Source organism: Schistocerca gregaria, chromosome X, assembly GCF_023897955.1.
Source record: "Schistocerca gregaria isolate iqSchGreg1 chromosome X, iqSchGreg1.2, whole genome shotgun sequence".
NCBI lineage: Eukaryota > Metazoa > Arthropoda > Insecta > Orthoptera > Acrididae > Schistocerca > Schistocerca gregaria.
Genome location: NC_064931.1, coordinates 298,578,182 through 298,600,005, shown reverse-complemented (window position 1 = coordinate 298,600,005; position 21,824 = coordinate 298,578,182). Strand labels below are relative to the sequence as shown.

At 41.5% G+C, this 21,824-nt stretch overlaps 1 protein-coding gene across 2 annotated transcripts in view; it reads right to left on the bottom strand.

The window, feature by feature from the left end:
• The window catches only part of LOC126299018 (uncharacterized), a 632,090-nt gene that overhangs the window by 178,267 nt on the left and 431,999 nt on the right, over positions 1 to 21,824 (bottom strand). For both annotated transcript variants that reach the window (XM_049990655.1, XM_049990654.1), the window contains exon 3: positions 6,359 to 6,497. In XM_049990655.1, the coding sequence (XP_049846612.1) occupies positions 6,359 to 6,497 (139 nt within the window). The remainder of the gene's footprint in view (positions 1 to 6,358; positions 6,498 to 21,824) is intronic.

Below are 21,824 nucleotides of genomic sequence, written 5' to 3'. Positions count from 1 at the left end.
CAGAATTCCGACTCCACTGCTTAAATTCATCGACGCGAACGTCAAGATGATTAATTTGAAACAAACATGTCCTTCTTCTTTTCCCTCTTTGTCCAATCTGAACAAGTGTTTCGTGTCAAACGATTTCGTCGTAGACGGAATGTTACTATAGTCCTCCTTCCTTTTACAAAATGTTCATATGTGTGTGAATTTATAAGGGACCAAACTGCATAGGTCATCGGTCCCTAGACTTACACACTACTTAAACTAAATTAAACCAGCTAATGCTAAGAACAACATACACACCCTTGCCCGAGGGATGACTCGAACCTGCGCCGGGAGTGGCCCTTCCTTTTACTTTCCATGGATGTGTCCTCAGGATTCGCCTGTCGCAAGAGATTATTGATTCTGTTTTTTAGTCTTTGGGCAGAGAAGCAGATAAAACGTGCGAGTGCCTCGATTGCTTCAGATCGTTACAGTCCTTTCATTACATTTGCAAATCATCCAAGACTCTCTCCAAGTACAATAAAGGCAAGGGCTAGAGTTATATGCTTTCGATGTTTACATTAATATATGGAAATACAGGGAAATAAAATCATAGTTTACACCAAATAACAAAATATGCTGCCTCTTTGGATTGCATCGGAGTGTTGCTAAGGCACACGGCCGTGCATCACTGAGAGGAACAACGTTCGGAGCTACGGTTGGTAAAGACCCAGCCGGGGCGTACCTCGTTCCATCCAGAGAGCTGTAAAGATATGAGTTCTAAATGTATTTAATTAGATCGTAGCTTCGTAACGATAGTAGCAATGCGGTGGCTGTAATGTGATAGTGCACAAAGGAATAAGAGCTTCACCATCCGAAGAAATGCAATTAGTTTGCTGGCAAGGCACGAGGTCTCAAAACACTTTCCCAGATGAATGAAACATACTTAAAAATTTTGTATAGTGTCTGTCTTTGTCCACAGATTTCTAAGAATGAGATTGAAACTTTTTCCCATTGTGGCCCAGTTATTCACTTTAATAGGTCATGAAATAACATAAGTCAGGTGCATAATTTTAGATTTTTATCACATAATTTATTCCTCAGTTTGAAATGAATTTTATAATATAGCTGATGATGACAATGAATTTTAACATCCGTTCAAGCGGATATATCAGAACTAAGTGTCACTGTTACACAGTTTGTTCTAAAACAGGGTGTGGCAGCTACGACAGGCCTCTCCAAATATACCAAGATCGAGTAAATTATTATGAAAAATTATTATGACACGGACTTTCTTTTTTTAAATGAAAGTAGTAGAGGAGAGGCCAACGGCCTTGCCGCATTGGTAACACCGGTTACCGTCAGATCACCGAAGTTAAGCGCTGTCGGGCTGGGTGACCATTCGGTCTGTCGAGCGTTGTTGGCAAGCGGGGTGCACTCAGCCTTTGTGAGGCGAACTGAGAAGCTACTTGATTGAGAGGTACGGCCGGGAGAGCGGTGTGCTGACCACATGCCCCTCCATCTCCGCATCCAGTGACGCCTGTGGACTGAGGATGACACGGCGGCCGGTCGGTACCTTTGCGCCTTCATGGCCTGTTCGGGAGGAGTTTAGCTTTTAGTTCAGTAGAGGAGAGAGTCTTCTAAGAGGACTTCAGCAACATAATTTGTGTGAAACTGGATCAAGTCGTAACAACTTCTCTCCCGCTGTCACGAGAAGAGATCCCACGAATTTCTGCCCTACTGTAGCATATCTAAAGCAGATAAGTAACCCAGTTACGGTTTGTATGCTTACCTGTTCTCTCGAAGTCTATCAGTCTGTGCTCTGGTGTTACAGTGACGACGCAACATGCTCGTGAAGGTATCCAGACTTTCGCAATGCACAAGACAGTCGAAATAATTTGATACGGTTTACGTTTACGACGAATGTCGCCAAACTGTAAGAGCGGCGGTGCCGTTGTATATCGATAAACATACCGATCAAGTCAAGTCCTAACGATCTGTCTTTGCAAAAATTATAAAAAAAGTTCAATAAATGTGAAGGAGGGAGAATAAATTGCGTAAATGAAAAAAACACAGCAACTGTCGAGAAAATTACAACTAAAATTTAAACTTTTCCGCAGGTATTGCCCTACAATTCGTAATATTTAAAGAAATTGGACAAGTGCGTGTATGATTAATGCTCTAAGGGTTCTGTACAAACTTAATTACGTAGATTGGAACTTAAGTAGTGGCAACACTGCTGTGGAGACACTATGCAATGGAATCTACTATTGTCGCTGATGGAACACGTTGTTGACATGCTTACCGTACCTCCGAGCAAATGGACTCACCCGTCCCACGTCACCGGCGTGCGCACGATCGAGGGAAACACAGTCACTTGTCTCACGTAACGGTGTCACTATGTTTTCGAAGCAGTAACGACGGAGTTGAATCAAGACTGAATGTGCCAGAGGTCGTACAGCACGACAGTGTCATCAAGGTCTTCAAGATGCGTACGGGGAATCGGCATTGCCGTACAGAACAGTGGCACGTTGGGTAAAAGCCTTCAGCGAAGGTCGGCAAACTGTGGCAGACATGCATCGGGCAGGTCGTTCTAGAGTCTCTGAAGAAGTGCATGCTGTTACCGCGTTAGTGGACAGTGATTGACGCCATACGATTCGTGAGCTCGCCACCGAATTAGCGCTTGTGACATTGATTTGATTCCGAAGATGAAGGAACCACTTTGTGGCATTCGCTTCAGAACTGTTCCAGGGATTCGACAAGCAGTAGACCGCTCCATTCGCACCATGTACAGAACAGGCTGTGCTAACGGTATACTACGCCTTCCACATCGCTGGCAACGGGTTCTACACAACGCTGGTGACTACTTTGAAGGACAGTAACAGGTGCAAACATATAACTCTTTTGTGTCGGTTGTGAATAAATAGTTGTCACTATTTAAGTTCCAACCCTTGTATGTACACTCATGCTCATAAATTAAGGATAATGCTGATACATGGTGAAACAACGCTCTGGCAGGCGGTTTGCGGGCTTAAAGCACCTCGGGGTATGACGATGCGGTGCATTTGACCTGCGGTCGTCGCACGGTGGCGCTGGCAGCAGTCCACATACGCAGAGGTGTGTTGGTGCATGTCAAAGTACGGTGCAGCGAGTAAGTGTGCAGACGTTTTCACACGTGCAAATTGTGACTGTGTGTTGAAAATGGCTCAAAAAACACATATTGATGACGTTATGAGGGGTAGAATACTAGGGCGACTGGAGGCTGGTCAAACACAGCAGGTCATAGCACGGGCCCTCCGTGTGCCACAAAGTGTGATCTCAAGATTATAGCGACGATTCCAGCAGACAGGAAACGTGTCCAGGCGCTCCAGTACGGGACGTCCACAGTGTACAACACCACCAGTGCCCGCAGAAGGCCACGGAGTACTGCAGGTAACCTTGCTCGGGACCTTACCTCAGCCACTGGACCAGTTGTCTACAGACACACAGTCTACAAACGACTGAACAGACATAGTTCATTCGCCCGGAGACCTGCAAGGTGCATTCCACTGACCTCTAGTCACAGGAGAGCCCGTAAAGCCTGGTGTCCAGAACACAGTACATGGTTATTGGAACAGTGGTCCCAGGTTATGTTCATGGACGAGTCCAGGCACAGACTGAACAGTGATTCTCGTCGGATTTTCATCTAGCGTGAACCAGGAACCAGATACTGACGCCTTAATGTCCTTGAAAGGGACCTGTATGGAGGTCGTGGTTTGATGGTGTGGGGTGGGATTATGATTGGTGCACGTACACTCCTGCATGTCTTTGACAGAGGAACGGTAACAGGTCAGGTGCATCGGGACGTCATTTTGCACCAGTATGTCCGCCTTTTCGGGGTGGAGTGGGTCCCACCTTCCTCCTGATGGATGATAACGCACGTCTCCACCGAGCTGCCATCGTGGAGGCGTACCTTGAAACAGAAGATATCAGGTGAATGGTGTGGCCTGGTTGTTCTCCAGACCTAAACCCCATCGAGCACGTCTGGGATGCTCTCGGTCGACATATAACTGCACGTCTTCAAACCCCTACGACACTTCAGGAGCTCCAACAGGCACTGGTGCAAGAGTGGGAGGCTATACTCCAGCAGCTGCTCGACCACCTGATCCAGAGTATGCCAACCCGCTGTGCGGCTTGTGTACGTGTGCATGGTGATCGTATCCCATACTGATGTTGAGGTACATGCGCAGGAAACAGTGGTGTTTTGAAGCACATGTGTTTCTGAACGGTTTTCTCAACTTATCGCCAATACTGTGGACTTACATATCTGCGTCGTGTGTGTATCGTATGTGCCTATGCTGTTAGCGCCACTTTTGTGTAGTGCCACGTTGTGGCACCACATTCTGCAATTATCCTTAATTTATGAGTGTATATAGATAGACCATCTACAAGTTTTGACGAATGAGTTTGTGACTATCAAAATATGTGACATAAACCGCCGTGTCTTTTGATTTCATCGACTTAGAAGCTTAAAATTTATACAGTGCCAAGTGTCCTTTTATCTTAGTATTTGACATAAATTTCAACTTGATATCTTTATCTGTTCCCTAGAAAAACGGGTCTTAACAGACGGATAGGCGTACGGACGGACAGACGGACAACAAATGGCAAAACAAATTTCTTGCGATACAGATTAATAGTTTCTCGGCTTTTGCCTTTATTTGTACTGTGAAACCTTACTCGTCGCCAAATTTCATGATTCTAGATCAACTTCAACTTGAGACTTTCACCCGATCCTGATAAACAGTCTTAATAGAGTGACAGGTGGATGGACAACACAGTGATTTCTACCGAATGAGGTACGGAAGCCTAAAAATCATGATTCACCTCAACGCAATCAAGTCTATGTTCTAAATATATGAATCTTATGTTCTAATTATTATAATTTCTCTGAAACTTCACGGTCTAGTCACACTGAAGTGACCACTAGCTATCTTCGACGTCAACGTGCAATAACCAATCCCAGATGGCAGGTGGAAGGACTATCAGTGGAGGGCATATAAAGCGTGTCAGGGGGACGCGGAAAACAGTGCGATCGTTGTCGTAATGCGGAACTGACGTTCACAATGGCATGATCACTTGCTTTTAGAACCAAGGTTGGAAGCATTTCCGAAACAGCTATTTTTGAAAACTATTCGCGTGGCGCCGTGGCTAAAGTATACTGTACATGGGAAAATCGCTCTATCCAAAACCAGCGGCGAGGCAACTGTGGTGCACAGCTGGCCGTAGATGACAGGTGTGAATGACGGATGCGAAGATGTGTTCGGGCGAGTAGACGAGTAATTGTTGAGCAACTTACCGCCCAGCTCAGTCAAAGGGCTACCAACAGTGTCTCATCAACGACCGCTCTAACAGTTCCGGAAATATCTGAGGTTAACAGCTTAGCTGAATCATCGATTTATATATACACACAGGGCGAAGAAAAATTTGCGCACTCGGACTTTGGAACACGATTACTCACAAAAATGTCTGTCAAAAAATTTCGTCCTGTGTATATTTCCGGTAGTAAATGGGCATTCAAGAGTGTTAGTCTGGCAGCACTGTAATCAAAAGTTCGATAACTACCACTGTGAGCCAGGGCTGTGCAGTTGGTACAGTGGCTGGCGTTTTGAGTTAGCATGCAGGAGGTCGAGGGTTCGATTTTGGGTCGAGGCATAATTGTATTCATTTGCTAAATGTGGTCTGCGTGGTACGATATCTGTGTCTTAAACGCCATACAGTGATAACAGTGGGTATTATACAAAACATTTGCACATACATTCTAAGAACACAGAAATGGAAGTACAATCATTTTCACTGGTCAGCTTTTAAAAAAGCCTTTTGCGCGTTGTGGACGTGAATTGTTTCACACCACTGCATCTACTAGATTACAAACATGTTTTCTGTGTACCCTCCCCCAGTTGTTCCATCGGTTAGTACCCAGTATTATCCTTGCCACATTCAAGTCCATTACATTTCGTTATGTCACCGGTAGGGCTAGCAAAGTGCTTTGCAAATAATTTCCAGAGACATACTTTGTAAACGTCGGATACACTTGGCTTAAAACGGTGTATACTACAGTATTACATGGCAGAATGAAATTGGCAAATGAAAACAAATACGCCATGGCCAAGAATCGAACCCCGACCTCCTGTATGCTAACCGAAAATGGCTATTCATCGCAACAACTGCACAGCATTACTGCTGCCTCCTGCCAGAGCTAGTTACCGTACATGTGATTCCGGTGTTTCCAGACGGCCAATAAATATATTGGCCGTCTGGAAACGCGTTATAAACTAGATTAATGTTAACATTTTGTGATTTTATTATTCTTAACTAGAGTGGTCTCCTACAAAGTGCATGTTGGTCTACTCACTTGCACATCTCGTCAATGTCGCGCTTGTTGTCCGGGAAGACGAGGTGGGCCTGCGTGAGAAGAGGGAGTGCCATGTTGAGACACGGCAGGTACTTCTCCCTCTCGCACAGCTCCACCCTCTGCGCCGCCAGGTCCCCCGCTGGAAATGACCAACACACATCTCTCATCTCTGCAGTTGACAGTATATCAGCTTTCATCTCTGCTGCAGAACGAAAAGTTAAGAGCGGTACAAAGATACTTCTGAATGAATCTTTCACTCTGCCGTTAAAGGTGCGCTTCCTAGTAGATCAAACGTATGTGACGGACCGAGACTCTAACCTGGACAGTTCACTTATCAGATTAGCTACCTTTCTTTTCTTTACGTTCATTTTTATTAACTCTAAGTTTATTCAACATTTTTTACAAAACTACGATGTAGGTAGTATTTGTGTGAGTAACAAATAAATGTTTCACGTATAGCAAAAACGAAGAATATATTGCCCAGAATGAGAATACGCAAGTAATTCGAGCTTATAACTGCTGTTGGTAAAACCAGAATTTATGGAATAGGTACCTAAAATTCAATTTTCGCAATTATATTTGGAAAACCAAGTTAATTCAACTTCTTTTTGAAAGGCATTTTCACTCTGATTCTTGAGAGCTAACATTGCTGCGTCTGCTCTCTCTTTTTCCGTGAGTATCGTTAAATATATTCTCGATGAGTGCAGGTGTGGTTCGTCTTCAATAAATCCAAATCTAGAGCTACAATTTTGCAAGGTTTTTCAGTCTTGTCGTTTTTATCTGCTGCGGCATTCTGGGGGAGACTTCCCACTAAAAATAATAAAATAAGAGGTCAAAGAAAAATTGAAAATATAAAAATATGTTATCTATACATATACGTATTAAGCACCACTATAAAGAAGTTTGGCAGTGGTAACACCGGTTCCCGTCAGATCACCGAAGTTAAGCGATGTCGGACTGGCCTAGCACTTGGTTCAAGTGGTTCAAATGGCTCTGAGCACTATGGGACTTAACTTCTGAGGTCATCAGTCTTCTACAACTTAGAACTACTTAAACCTAACTAACCTAAGGACATCACACACATCCATGCCCGAGGCAGGATTCGAACCTGCGACGGTAGCAGTCAAGCGGTTGCGGACTGAAGCGCCTAGAACAGCGCGGCCACCGCGGCCTGCACAGCGCTAATCTGCGCTGGTATGTGTTATGTATGAAACCAAATGGACCTGATTTATAAGGGGAGTAACAGTTTTTTCGCTAAGTGCCGTATACGACACTGCCTTCGACCTGTGTCCTTATTTTTCATCTTGTCGCAGGAAGGCTAGGAATGAAATGTACTGGAACAATATCTTTCGAAGAAACGGTCTTAGGGCCATCCTCCTGCACAAGGAGGAATGTAGGTGAAGTATCCTGTTGCCCCTGGAGCGGAGCTGTCTTACGGCTCTTTTCATTTTGCTTTTTTAAAGGCTCTTGTTTATATTAGGGACAAAATCAGCGTGGTAGCCATTAAATCGTGCTATGAATTGGGTGACCCTATATTCACGTTCATATACTATTTTAGATAATGGGGCGTTATGTAATCTATATAGCATTGACCGGCTATAAAGCTGTCTTTTATGCTGTAAAGGGTGGGAAGAAGATCTTTGAACAACCAAATCTGTGGTTGCTGGTTTCCTATAAATGTCATAATCAAAAGAATTCCTTGACACAGTGACCGATACATCAAAAATGGTTCATATGGCTTTGAGCACTATGGGACTTAACATCTGAGGTCATCAGTCCCCTAGAACTTAGAACTAATTAAACCTAACTAACCTAAGGACATCACACACATCCATGCCCGAGGCAGGATCCGAACCTGCGACCGTAGCGGTCGCGCGGTTCCAGACTGTAGCGCCTAGAACCTCTCGGCCACCCCGGCCGGCACCGATACATCCATAAACGGTAAAGTCCCATTTACACAATGTGCGATTGTGAATTTGACATGCTCATTGAAACCATTAAGATGATGGAGGAAATCGTGACATTCTATAGCAAAAAATAGCACTGAGCACTATGGGACTTATCATCTATGGCCATCAGTCCTCTAGAACTTAGAACTACTTAAACCTAACTAACCTAAGGACATCACACAACACCCAGCCATCACGAGGTAGAGAAAATCCCTGAACCCGCCGGGAATCGAACCCGGGAAACCGGGAGTGGGAAGCGAGAACGCTACCGCACGACCACGAGATGCGGGCACACTCTATAGGAGAACCGCTATATAAAAGAAAGATGTCATGAATGTAGCGTGACCATAGAAGGAGTTTACTGTAGTACACAGGTACATCAATGGAAATCCTTGGTTCTAGATTAGTCATAAAAGAAAATGCCAAACAAAATGGCGAAGGGGAGCCCATAGTTCCGAGCGCAGACGCCATCACCAACCTAAAAACAGTTGAAATTTAAAACTAAATCCGAGACTGTCAGACATCCTCCACCTTCTCTAGCGGTCTATCACTATAATGCTCCAGATTGTCCCTAACAATATTTTTAACTAGATTCATGGGATATGTAATATATGTCATTGGCATCTAATGAGACCATGGAGGGTAGTTTGCTAACCAATTCCTCTCTATCAGGGATTCTGAGATGAACCGGGTGTTTAAAGTTTTTTCCTAAATACTCGGCAAAAAAAAAAAATTCAGTGAGATAATCTGGTCCAATTTTTCGTTAACAATCGGACGGATAGGAAATCCGGTTTATATATCTTTACAACTCCAAGTAATCTGGGGGCACTGGCATTCATAGATACCAAAGTACATCTATTATGCTGATCAGGGAAAATTTTTAAAGCTGTCGAAGTCTTCTTTACGCTAGCTAGATATTTAGAGGTTAAGTTAAATCTTTTTTTTGTACTATTGGCTTCAAAGAACTTATGAACTTTGCTTACGTAATGCTTTTCACAAATAAGTACTGCTACTTTAAATTTATCAGTAAGTCTATAAGGCCCTCCTTGTCTGACAATTTTTTGTTAATACCAACTATAATACCCCATATCATCGGGATGACACCAGATAATTTTAATAAAATTCACCGCCACTCCATTTCGTAGAGCTGTGGTCAAGAAACGTTCATCTAGGTCTGACACAACATGGGCCACTAAGCTATCAATCAGTTGCTGTGATGCAGCCTGGTGTGAATTATGGACTAGACTTTTATTATGCCGTTTCATCTAGTGATGGCCAGAAAAGAACATAGTTAGATTTACCGTCTTAGGACAGACTGAAATTCACAATACGTAATAGAATTTTCACCATGGTATTTCGACACACTTAAGAGCCTGTTAAGTTTGTATTGATGGCATCTAGCTAAGCCCTTTCCTAGTTGCTGAATATACATGTCAATATGCGCACTGATACAAAGAAAAAGTTTGCTACTCAGCATCTGAAAAAGTAGCAAATGAGACACATACAAATCCTTAAGTATACTATTTTCCTTTACATACTGCATTCGTACTTCATCTCGTAAATTTAAGAACATAATTCTATGTTACATGGACCCCGACAGCGAAATATTCCAACTGAACATGTGTTTACATAGTTAGGAGTCACCTTATGTGTTACACTCATTTTATTAAACCTCATGTTTGCTATTACTTTTGCAAGAAATTTCTTGAAATTTAATTATTTATAAAATGCCCTTTTACCGAGCCTGACAGCCCTAAACATAATAATTTACTGGACAGGAATCTCCAGCCAAACTTTTGCACATTGAATAAAAGGCGCTGCAGCTGTTGTATATCCATTATTAAATACACGACCGGTTTAGTAAGTTAAATTACATCTTCAGGTGCAAATCTGTATAAAATTAAGGAGGAGACCGGAAACAATATTAAGCATGAGCCTATCACAGTGATACAAAGTGTCCGCAACGCAGAATATCTAAATAATAGTGGTCAAGCCAATTTTACACTCAGATCCCAAACTATTCTTCAAAATCAGAAATTTAGCAAAAAGTGATTGTCATGAATTAAAACGCGGCAATGTAAAAAGAAAAAGAGCCGTAGGGCAATCCCCTGCAGGAGACTGGCCCTAGAATCGTTTCTCATCATACGATTAAGTACTATGGAACTATTTCAAATAGAGTAGGTATATAGTTGACTACAAAAGACATTGTCCCAGCATATAGGAATAGTGGGCTGAGGATAAACGCAGGGCGAGGACGAAACGAGAGAGCAAGATGTCGTCAGGTATTTACATCACCTCAGTCCGGAGCTGGACGACCGCTACGGCCGCAGGTTCGAATCCTGCCTCGGGCATGGATGTGTGTGATGCCCTTAGGTTAGTTAGGTTTAAGTAGTTCTAGGGGACTGATGACCACAGTTGTTAAGTCCCATAGTGCTCAGAACCATTTGAACCATTTTATTTACATCACTACCTGTGATAATTGCTATATAGGTATATAGGCCAAACTGGAAGGTCCATTGAATTTAGGTTTCCAGTTTTGCTTTGAGTTCACATTCATCCGACACTAAATCACTGAGTATTCTATATAATATCTGGTCTTAAGAATACTGCATACCGAACACAAAGGTAACGTTCTTAACATCCTGGAAGAGATGGAGAACTTTCGTGCCTTAAGAAAATCTTCAAACCAAACACTTAATTCTGTAACTGAATTAAGGTATAAATCCATTTTGGCTAAGTTTGATTACTTAAATGTATAGCCAGGTTCATTCATCCCATTGCCCGCATCTCGTGGTCGTGCGGTAGCGTTCTCGCCTCTCACGCTCGGGTTGCCGGGTTCGATTCCCGGCGGGGTCAGGGATTATCTCTGCCTCGTGATGGCTGGGTGTTGTGTGATGTCCTTAGGTTAGTTAGGTTTAAGTAGTTCTAGGGGACTGATGACCATTGATGTTAAGTCCCATAGTGCTCAGAGCCATTTGAACCATTTTTTTCATTCAACCTCTCCACTTTCTTTTCTTTTGTGCCTTTACTAGGCCTATTCTCCTTTTTGAAAAAAAATTAAGATTTCTTAATTTTATTAGAATTTTTGAGATATTTTAATTCTAAATGTTACTTTTATAAATGGCCCAAAACAGGTTCTAAGCTGTTATACCTATGTCTTGAATTATTAAGTTGACATTTGCTATATTTATCAGCATGTTTATTTTTGTGCGTCCAGTTCCAAGCGTTTACGTAAGTATATCGGATATTATTATGCGTCCACGCATGCGCCGCTTCCGTCGCGGCCTTTCACTTCGTGTATGGCAGTCGCAGAGCTCCGTCCCGGCGCGGGCTCAGCTGAGGTACTGTCTGCTCTATGTTCGTTTTTCTGCCCCCTCCCATAATTCCAGTGCGTTTTATAATCTTTTCTCTCGTCCCATTTGTTATCAGATTCCAGTTTTATTGCCGTGTTTTAATCCATGATTATCGCTTTTTGCGAGCTTTCCCCAATTTTAAAGGAAGTATTCAGTCTTGCGGACATTTTTTGTCACAGTGATATGATCTTGGCGTAATATTGTTTAGAGTCTCTTTTTTTCCTTTTATTCAGCCTGACGATATAATTTAAGTTACGAAACCAGCTGTGATTTAAAAAAAAGTTTTTTTTCAGCATGTAAGTCACATTCAGGCATAAGTAGAGTACTATTTAACAAAAGTCTATTCTAATAATTATATCATGATAATTACCCTAAGAATTTTCTGTTGGTCTGTAAGTTACACTAGTATGAAACCATCAGGAATTAATTTAAGAGTAATTAATGCCATCTGCGAACCACTGCTTAGAAACTTCACGCCGTGCTTATCTTGGTGGACCTCTAATTGTTATTTTTGTTTCTGTCTGTCTTGTGTGTACTGTATATGGATGAACCCATTCATCAGATGCATTTAGCTTTTACTGATAAAGTAATAGCAGTGATTACATTGTAATCAAATGTTTAAGCCACAAAAACGAAAATAATTACGGAGCTTTTGTAAAGAAGGGTTACCCAAATAATTCTCTATTTTCTTAATTTATGGTGTTCATGTTGCACTTGATGATTCTGAATATTATTCGAAAGTACTCTATAGTTCCAGCCCCAAGTTACTGAAATGTATTGGCCTTTTCGTTTGATTAACTTTACGGTTGCCTCCTCTACGTCTTTGAAGTGCCAAGTATGAGGCTCTCAGGAAACTGCTCAGCTGTGGAAACACTCTTCCTGCCGCTAGCCTTACAAGTGGCAACATTTCCTAATACGTTTGTCAATAGTGCGGTCGTTAATTTACTTCCTGGAGCGGGCTGAGAATTAGCGTACTATATTCACTTGATATTTTCTTGTCATTTAGATTAAATATCCTGAACGTTTCTCATTTAATGGGTGATATGAAGTTAGAAAATCTATGTTTCTGACCACAGAAAGCTCGTTCCAAGTGGGAAATATACCTAATGTTAGCTTTTACGTTGCGAATTACCCGTTTCAACTGTCAGTGGCGAACTGACAGAGTGCTAAATGTGTGTTTACACAATTATGTTGAAACACTGTGCTGTGAATAAGTTGCTAAGAGGGTTTTGATATGCGTTTGCTTCCACAGCTACATTTTCGTAGGTTCGTGATAATCCTGTAATGTTACTTTAGCCGGCGAGAGTGGCCGAGCGGTTCTAGGCGCTTCGGTCGCAGGTTCGAATCCTGCCTCGCCCGTGGATGTGTGTGACGTCCTTAGGTTACTTAGGTTTAAGTACTTCTAAGTTCTAGGGGACAGATGACCTCAGATGGTAAGTCCCATACAGCTCAGAGCCATTTGAACCATTGTTACTTCATTACGCCTGTGAGTGCATGTAGACGCTGATCTGTTTGAGGTCAGAAGTGCATTATATATTGCTAATTCATGATGATTTGGTCATTCTCGTGTTAAGGATGCTTTGTTATATGAAATTAGACTTTCACAGTAAGGGTATTGTGGTGAGTTTTAATTATTTTGTATTAGTAGTTTGTAGTATTTTTCGCTTAGTTCAGTAAATAGAACAGGAAAACAAACGATGGTAATTAACATAGTCTTCCGCATTATCTAAAATAGTCTGACAATGCTCTGACAGTTTTTGATTTAACATTTGTAGAAATTTATAATTTTCGAGTTTAAGAGGTCACCGCATCAAGTTTTCAGCTCATCTTCCTGGTTATTATTGAGTACGGAGCGTAATAGGTAAACCTTTGAGGGTATAACTTCAGAAGCTGCTTCTGTGAAATCAGCGTTTAGTCAGCTTTCTCTACGTCTGGGGCTCTCAGGAAACAGCTCAGGTGTTGATACATTCTTCTTACTGCTAGCCTGATAAGTGGCAATATTTCGCAATATGTTTGTCAAGGGCGTGGTCGTCAGTTTACTTTCTGGAGTGGCTGTTGCAGTCTTGAGAATCGTTTTTGTTATAACCGGACCGCAGAGCATTTCTGCTGTTGGTAACAAACGAAGTCTGCGATGAACATACCTCTGGAAACAGTTCACAGTAGACAACACCTTCTTTGCACGACGAGATGCATAATATTATCGTTTTTAATTAACACAGGTCGTTGACTGAGATGTTTATTTCATTTACTCTTTTTGTTAGGCGTCAAACAATACTTTCTTTGAATGTAGGTAACACGAAGGCAGCATAACTTGACACCAGTCAAGATATTTGATTGGTATGCTCCATGATGCAGCTGATTATGTTCAAGCAAAAATGCGTATATGGTCACCGATATTTATTGCTTTGAATTAGAGCACATGGTATCACAACACACTTCGTTTAATAATTCGGTGTTGTCCATATTGATTTACGTTGACTACTCCCTACCCCATCAACATAATAAGTGAATTATGTTCCGTTCACTGACGCATAGACAACTCTCTTCATAATCATCAAATGTACAACATTCAATATGTCATCAGAAGAACAAAGCTATAAACTCAACAAAAAAATGATTATATGTGGTGTCTGTTCTTACGGACATGTCCGAAAGAACAGACTAATTTGATGCGATGACAGCCCATGGTCCCTTCATTGCTTACGCACACCAGGCCCGAGTTCTTAAGGTAATCAGCAACTTCGCGTGAATAATGAGAATAATGGGTGAGGGACACTACATTAGAAGTGTGTGAATAAGTCGAGAATTTGTGTCTGACGGAAGGCGTGCTGGGGTAGTCCGTGCACATGCGATGACCACTGTGGCCGGATGGCGCAGTGGTCAGTGCATCTGTCTAATCAGCAACAAACCCAGGTTCGAATCCTGGCACAAATTTTCGACTTTCCCCTTTGACACAAATCATATCTTGCTCGCAGCCAATGTCTGTAATTCCTTTGTGTCCTAGAAAATGACAGTTTATAAATAGACTTGTATCAACCTGCGTTACAACATGTCAAACAGAAATAAAAAGTAATTCTCCATTTGTACACAAATGGCTTCGAGAAATTCGTTTAGTGTCACAGTGCTCTGTTCCTTTTCTATACAGATTTTATTTTTTTAGGTTACGGAACAAGACCACGAATTACAAACGACTACAATAACATCTTCAGAGTGTTTGCGATCCTTCATAGTTATTAAAATTATATGTGCGTTACTCTCTTTGATGGCAAAAACAAATTTAGCAGCATATTGAAACGTAACATAGGTATGGTAAGACAGGACACAAACAATGTTATGTCATCTCGTAATAGTTAATATGCAAAATTTCTTTTTAGCATAGATCAGTTCCTTGAGTTGTCACTTCAAATAATCATATGTGTTTTGTATTACCGGCCGGAGTGGCCGTGCGGTTCTAGGCGCTAGAGTCTGGAACCGAGCGACCGCTACGGTCGCAGGTTCGAATTCTGCCTCGGGCATGGATGTGTGTGATGTCCTTAGGTTAGTTAAGTTAAATTAGTTCTAAGTTCTAGGCGACTGATGACCTCAGAAGCTAAGTCGCATAGTGCTCAGAGCCATTTGAACCATTTGTTTTGTATTAGTTCGGAACATGCTATCGTATAATTGTCATTAATTATTTTAATAACGTACTGACTTTGAAAGAAATGGCTGCAGCGGTAAAGGTTCACAATCGACTTCAAATATTTTTAGTTGTGGAGATTAATGTATGAGAATTATAAAGAAGGAGTTGGTTTAAGTTTTCCCGTTTCATCGCGGAAATTGTTAAATTCTTTTGTCTTATTATCTGCGCTCTCGAGACACGCTATTAATCTATCGAATAACCACTAAAATCTTCAACTCAAAGGATTAATTTTTTGTTGGTGCAATCAGAACTATTGTTTTCATATCGATTCACGAGGATCGGTAGATTATTGTATAAATAATGTATGCATAAATGAAATCGACAGCGGTGGCATCATTCGTTGCATTGAAATTAATATTTTAGTTGTCGTGTGTACCATAAGCGTTGAAACTAATGGAGACGACAAGTAATGTAATTTCACTCTCGAGCAAACCAGCAGCGACCAACCACAGCAAATATTGTAGCCTTGCTACTCCCTGGCAGTCCCGGCGGGTGGAAAGTGGCACTTGGCTGGTCCCAAAATGGTTGGGCTCAGTGGCCTCTAGTGACTCGCAACACAGCGTCTAAAGCAGGATCCCTGCAAAATCGGGTTTGCTTTTAATACCAGCAGAGATGGTTAGTGATTTTCGGTTTACTTAAACGTTCGACAAGTTGAAAAAACAGCAGAAATTTGTATGGATCTTATAACAACATGTCGAAACGTGATCTGGAATTTTTTACACGGGAAGAATACACCGAAGGATGTCAAAATTTTAGCTTCCCAGACGCACTGCAAGTTTTTTTTTAATGTTGAAAGTCGCCAAATTTGTATCTCTTCCGGCGACTGGAGCAATGTACACCTCTGTGGCAGGCGTAGCAGACAGCACACGAACATCACACAGCTGCACAGGTTTGGTTGACGGCGCATCCTTAAACAGATAACACCACTAAACAAAGCGAATTTCAGTTTCTGTTGATAGTTTCTCTGACAATTATTCACAGTTACTACTCGGTCGAGTTTGCAACTCATTTAATATCCGTAATAATTGTCTATCGGCATTGCAGTATCGCTAAGCGTTAACACTGGAGATAAAACTGAATTAATTTTCTTTGTGTTTTTTTCGTGTGTGCTTGCCAATAGCATCTGTCTTTGGCATGTTACAGAGTTTCACAGTGATGTGGAACCCAATTCACATTTTCAACCTTGCAAAGAAGATATGCGAAAACGTGGTATGCAATAGGAAACACCTACTTTTGCTGAAGACCTGCATATTTGTTATTTACTAGTTAATTTCTTAAACATTCATTCGAATAATGTTACTATTTCGTTACAAAATATTGAAACATTGGACACGACTCGCATTCGGGAGGACGACGGTTCAAATCCGCGTCCGGCCATCCTGATTTACGTTTCCCGTGATTTCCCCAAATCGCTTCAGGCAAATGCAAGGGTGATTCCTTTGAAAGAGTACGGCGACTTCCTTCCCCGTCATTTCCTATCCGATGGGACCGATGACCTCGCTGTTTCGTCCTTGCCCCCAGCCAGCTAACCAACCAACGAAACAGTAGAGGATACAGGAAATAACTCTGATGATTTGTGAACAGTGTTTCGAAAGATGATTGTTGTGCTAATGAAAGTCCAGAACATAAATACGATACCTTCCTGGCCCAAAACAGAACGTCACAGTAATAGCTTTCAGTGGCAAAACAGAGTTTGTAAATTTTTTAGTGAAATTAAGGAGGGAGAAAACATTTAGAGGGAAGCAATCTGCAAAGCTAGTTTCGTTTCACAAAATCTGAACGTAAATTGCATAAATGGAAGAAAGACTTACACGACATACAAAATATGCACCAAAATAAAACTCACAAAGTGTGAAAGAAAAACTATTCTACAGACTTAGAATTGCTCGTTAGAGTCAATGCAGCATTACCGAGGGAGATGTATGAGGATGGGCACTCAGAATTGTAAATGAGATAAATTTTACTAATTTTCAGACTTCTTCAACCTACAATGGTGTCTAAAATTAAACCAATAAACCACTATTTCCCCGGCCTGTGTCTAATTCGCGATATAATCATACAAACTGTCAACAGATGTCCGTACGATCGTGTCCTGTACGGAAGATGGCATTCTGATCTCCAGACAACAACGCCAGCGATGACGTCGGGACACTTATCAAACGGGATAGTGTTTGCTGCATAGTCCCACATCCGCAATCGCTGCGTACACAGTCACAGACGATGCAGGATGGCACAGAGAAGACGCCTACCAGACTCTCTGCGGTGGAGGGCCTTGGGAAGAATGGAAGCAGGACAGTCGCAAACTGATGTGGCCCGATGGATTAATGTTAATAGCTCTGTTGTTTTCCGGCTGTGGCGACAGTCTATAGAGATCGAAACTGTATCCCGAAGACCAGGGCGGGGCCGACCACGTGTAACATCAGAAAGAGAGAACCGTTATTTGGCTGTAAGGGCACGACGGTGCCGCCTTAATACTGCACTGCAACTGGCATCAGACATCGCAGCATCCACTGGACGTGTTGCAGCCAGGCAAACGGTGTACAGAAGACTTCGGCGGAGTGGCCTTCATTGTCGGAGACCTGCTGTATGTGTTCCTCTGACGCGTCTTTAGAAAAGGGAACGTCTGGATTGGGGCCGTCAACATGTCACCTGGACTGTTCTTTTGACAGATGAGTTCAGATTCGGTCTGGACAGTGATTCTCGACGTATTCGCATCTGTAGGGGACGTGGGAAACGATTTCGGGACCCAACCATTGTGGAAAGAGACTGATGTCAACGATGATTCCTAATGGTGTAGGCAGGGATGATGTTGACCTCTCGAACACCTCTTCATGAAATTGTATGGTTAAATCGGCAAGGTTTAACTGCTATCAGGTATCGTGACGAGATCTTGGGACCTCATGTGCGGCTGTTGCGATGTGCTGTGGACCCAGACATCGCACTGCTGGACGATGATTCTCGACCTTGTACAGCACTCGTGGTTGATGTTTTCTTGGAAACGGAAGATATAGCACACATGGTGTGGCCTACTCGCTGTCCCGATTTGAATCCCATAGAGTACGCCTGGGATGCATTAGGAACACGGGTTGCATCACGTCAACATCCACCAACCACTCTCCAAGACTTGCGAGCAGCGCTGCAGAAAGAATGGGCGTTATTGCCTCAACATGAGATTAATGACGTCATTCAGAGCATGCCCCGTCATTTTTCAGGCCTGTATTGCTACCAAAGGTGCTTACATCCCATAATGAGCGCATTAACCGGTTGTCGGAATGTGTGTGTAAACCCGTTAAGTTGGAAAAAATGAAGAACACTTTTGTCTACCGTTATATATGTGGCAGTTGTTTACGTTCTGTATTCTTTGCATTGTTTCTACTTTACTATCAACTGATATACTGATCTGTGGCAAAATAAACGCATCCTTCCAAAATTTCGGCTGTGCTTCAATTTTGGACACCAGCGTAGTTAAAAAGATTCAGGAGGCTGTACGGAAAAGGAAGTCGCAAAATTACGAAATTTACTTCAAATAAACATGTTGAGGAGATATCATTAATAGATAATAATACAGAGAAATTCGTAGTTGACGTGAAGATAATGCTTCTTCTTTCTTCCTAAAGTGCTGTGTATACAGCCAGTCAGGTTTTGTGCAAAAACTGTGTGCCAACCGTACTTTGTCATTTCGAAAAAAGAAAGACAGAGTAGCTTTGCAGTCGATGAATGCTATGATACATTCATATACAACACCATCAGCGATAAGTGTCAGTGGACTACTGTTTGCACACCTTCATATCTGTATGGAGGAAACACAAGGCAGATTAGAAACAAATAGTAAAAAAGATGACAGTTCGTCGCAAAAATCTCGTAATCATTGTAAAAAAATCTGGAGAAATGGAAGAGAATAAGTTTCACAACTATGTTTGAAGTGTCTTTTTACCAGTTGCAGAAATTAATTCATTGCTTTTGTTGGACTCCTGGCACACGAAACTAATAGGGTGATTCACCCTCTCGATAAAGAAAATTTTCAACCGTATAGAGCATTTCTGAATAAATTGTCTGACAATATAATTATCAATAAGTCTTTGTCATTTTAGGTTTATCACCGGAATAATATGTTTAAACTTCAGATATGAATGCACTGTCAATTCGTATCACTACGTTTTACGAATTTGACCAAATCTGCCTGGTACGCAGCACAACATTCAGAACAACGGGCACGAACATTTCTTAATCCATCCAAATTTTGTCTCAATAAAACCAACAATTACTGTGAAACGCCCCACTATCTAACTATACCTGCGCAGCCCCCGTAAGGCGTCAGGCGAAATAAAAAGTTACTGCCAAGCTACATAGGGAAATCTTTCTAGAAGATGTCTAACCTGTATAGCAGTGTATGCCCCAGAGGAAGGGAGAACGAAGGAAAGCGAGACGTTCTATGAAGATCTACAGAAAACACTGGATAGGATAAATAAGAATGACTATATTGTAATCGGCGGAGACTACAGTGCAAGAATAGGAAGGGAAAGAATAGATAATATAGTTGGCTTTGCTGGAGAGACTACAGTCAACAGCAATGGAACCATGATAAGAGATTTTGCAACTTTCAGTAACTTCAGAATATTAAACTCTTTCTTTAAACACAAAGACACACACAAATACACATGGTCAGCAGAAGATTTTCAGCTATTCTGTTTCAGAAAGCAGAGATGACATAAAACACGTAAAAAATTCCCAGAACAACCAAGGGAGGTATATAAAGTCTACTTATCAGAACAGGAGTCAATGAAATGAAATGATCGTATAGCATTGTTGGCCGGGAGGCCCCACGAGGGGAAGTTTGGCCGCCGTATTGCACGTCCTTTTTAGCTGACGCCACTTCGGCGACTTGCGAGTCATTGATGATGAAGAACACACAACACCCAGTCATCACGAGCACAGAAAGTCCCTGACCCCGCCGGGAATCGAACCCGGGACCCCGTGCGCGGGAAGCGAGAATGCTATCGCAAGACCAGGAGTCAATAAAGAATCTTTGTCAAAGACGCTTAGACACAATAATGGGCACAGTTCCAGAATCAGAGAGTACTGAAAATGAGTGGGAACAGATTAAGAACATATTAAGAACTGCAGTCAGTGAAGCTGTAGGTAAAACGAAAGACAGGAAGAAGAAAAAAAAGCCACATGATTTGCACAAAAGAAACTGAAGAGGCTGTTGAAATAAAGAGAAAACTATATAAAAATATCTACAATACCCACCTCAGGAGAATAATGAAGCATACAAGAAGCAGACAGCAGAAGTGAAAAAACTAAGTAGGAAGCTCCATCAAGACGGTTGGGATAACTTTATTGCCAGGATAGAAAACGATGTCCATGGGAAACAGACACTTGCAAATAAAATAGTAAGACACTTGAATAATAGCGAAAAGGATGTGGCAGATATCAATGTAATAAAGAACAAATACTGGCTGCATTACTACAAGGAAATGTGGACTGATGAAATGAACACAGAAAATGATGAAGATCTTGAATCAAATACAGGTCATCTTGAATTTCAAGAATTAGAACACACTCTCAGATATACAAAGAACCGAAAGCCAGCAGGAAGTGATGCCACTAATAGCGAACTAATAGAATATTCTTCAGTGGCATTTAAAAAAAGGTTCCTCAATTTTTTGAATATTTGCTTATAACAAAGGAAATACCAAAAGAATGGAAGATCTGGCTTATAAAACTAATATTTAAAAAAAGAGACAGATCAAAACCCGAAAATTTTTGAGGCATATCACTATTCAGAAAGGGAAGAAGCTATATAAACAACATATTTATGCTACAGCAAATTATAGAAAAAACATAAGGAATTCAATAAAGAAACACACATCCTTTTCGTCCATTATGTAAGGACTTTCGATAAAGTAAACGACAGCTATTGTGGGAAATTTTAATAAAAAGAGGTATACCAAACACATTGTAGATGTAGTTCAAAAGATCTATGCTAATACAAGAATCCAAATAATTGGGGATAATAAAGAAATAATAAAGGTTCTTACTTTAGGAGTTCGACAAGCTTTCAGCCTCTCTCCACTGCTTTTTAATATATACATTGACGACATTATATGGCAATGGAGAACGAAACTGAAGAACTATACATCCAACTTCAACGAAAAAGATTACATTATGACTTTGTTATTCGCAGATGACCAAGTGTTAATTTCGAATAATGAACATGGACTGCAGAGTTCTAGGGGACTTATGACCTAAGATGTTGAGTCCCATAGTGCTCAGAGCCATTTGAACCATTTTTTTTTTGAGTCATTCATTTTCTCGAGAACTGCTGTTCTGTGGAAAAGCGTGACAACCTTCTGTTGCCATTTTATTTACTTAAATTTATTTGCCATTAGCTTTCTCAAGATTCTGGAGATTCATTGCTCTAGCGGGCTGGCGATCGTTTAGTTATCCCTTTTCTAGTCAATCAGTGTTTTCTTTGTGTTATC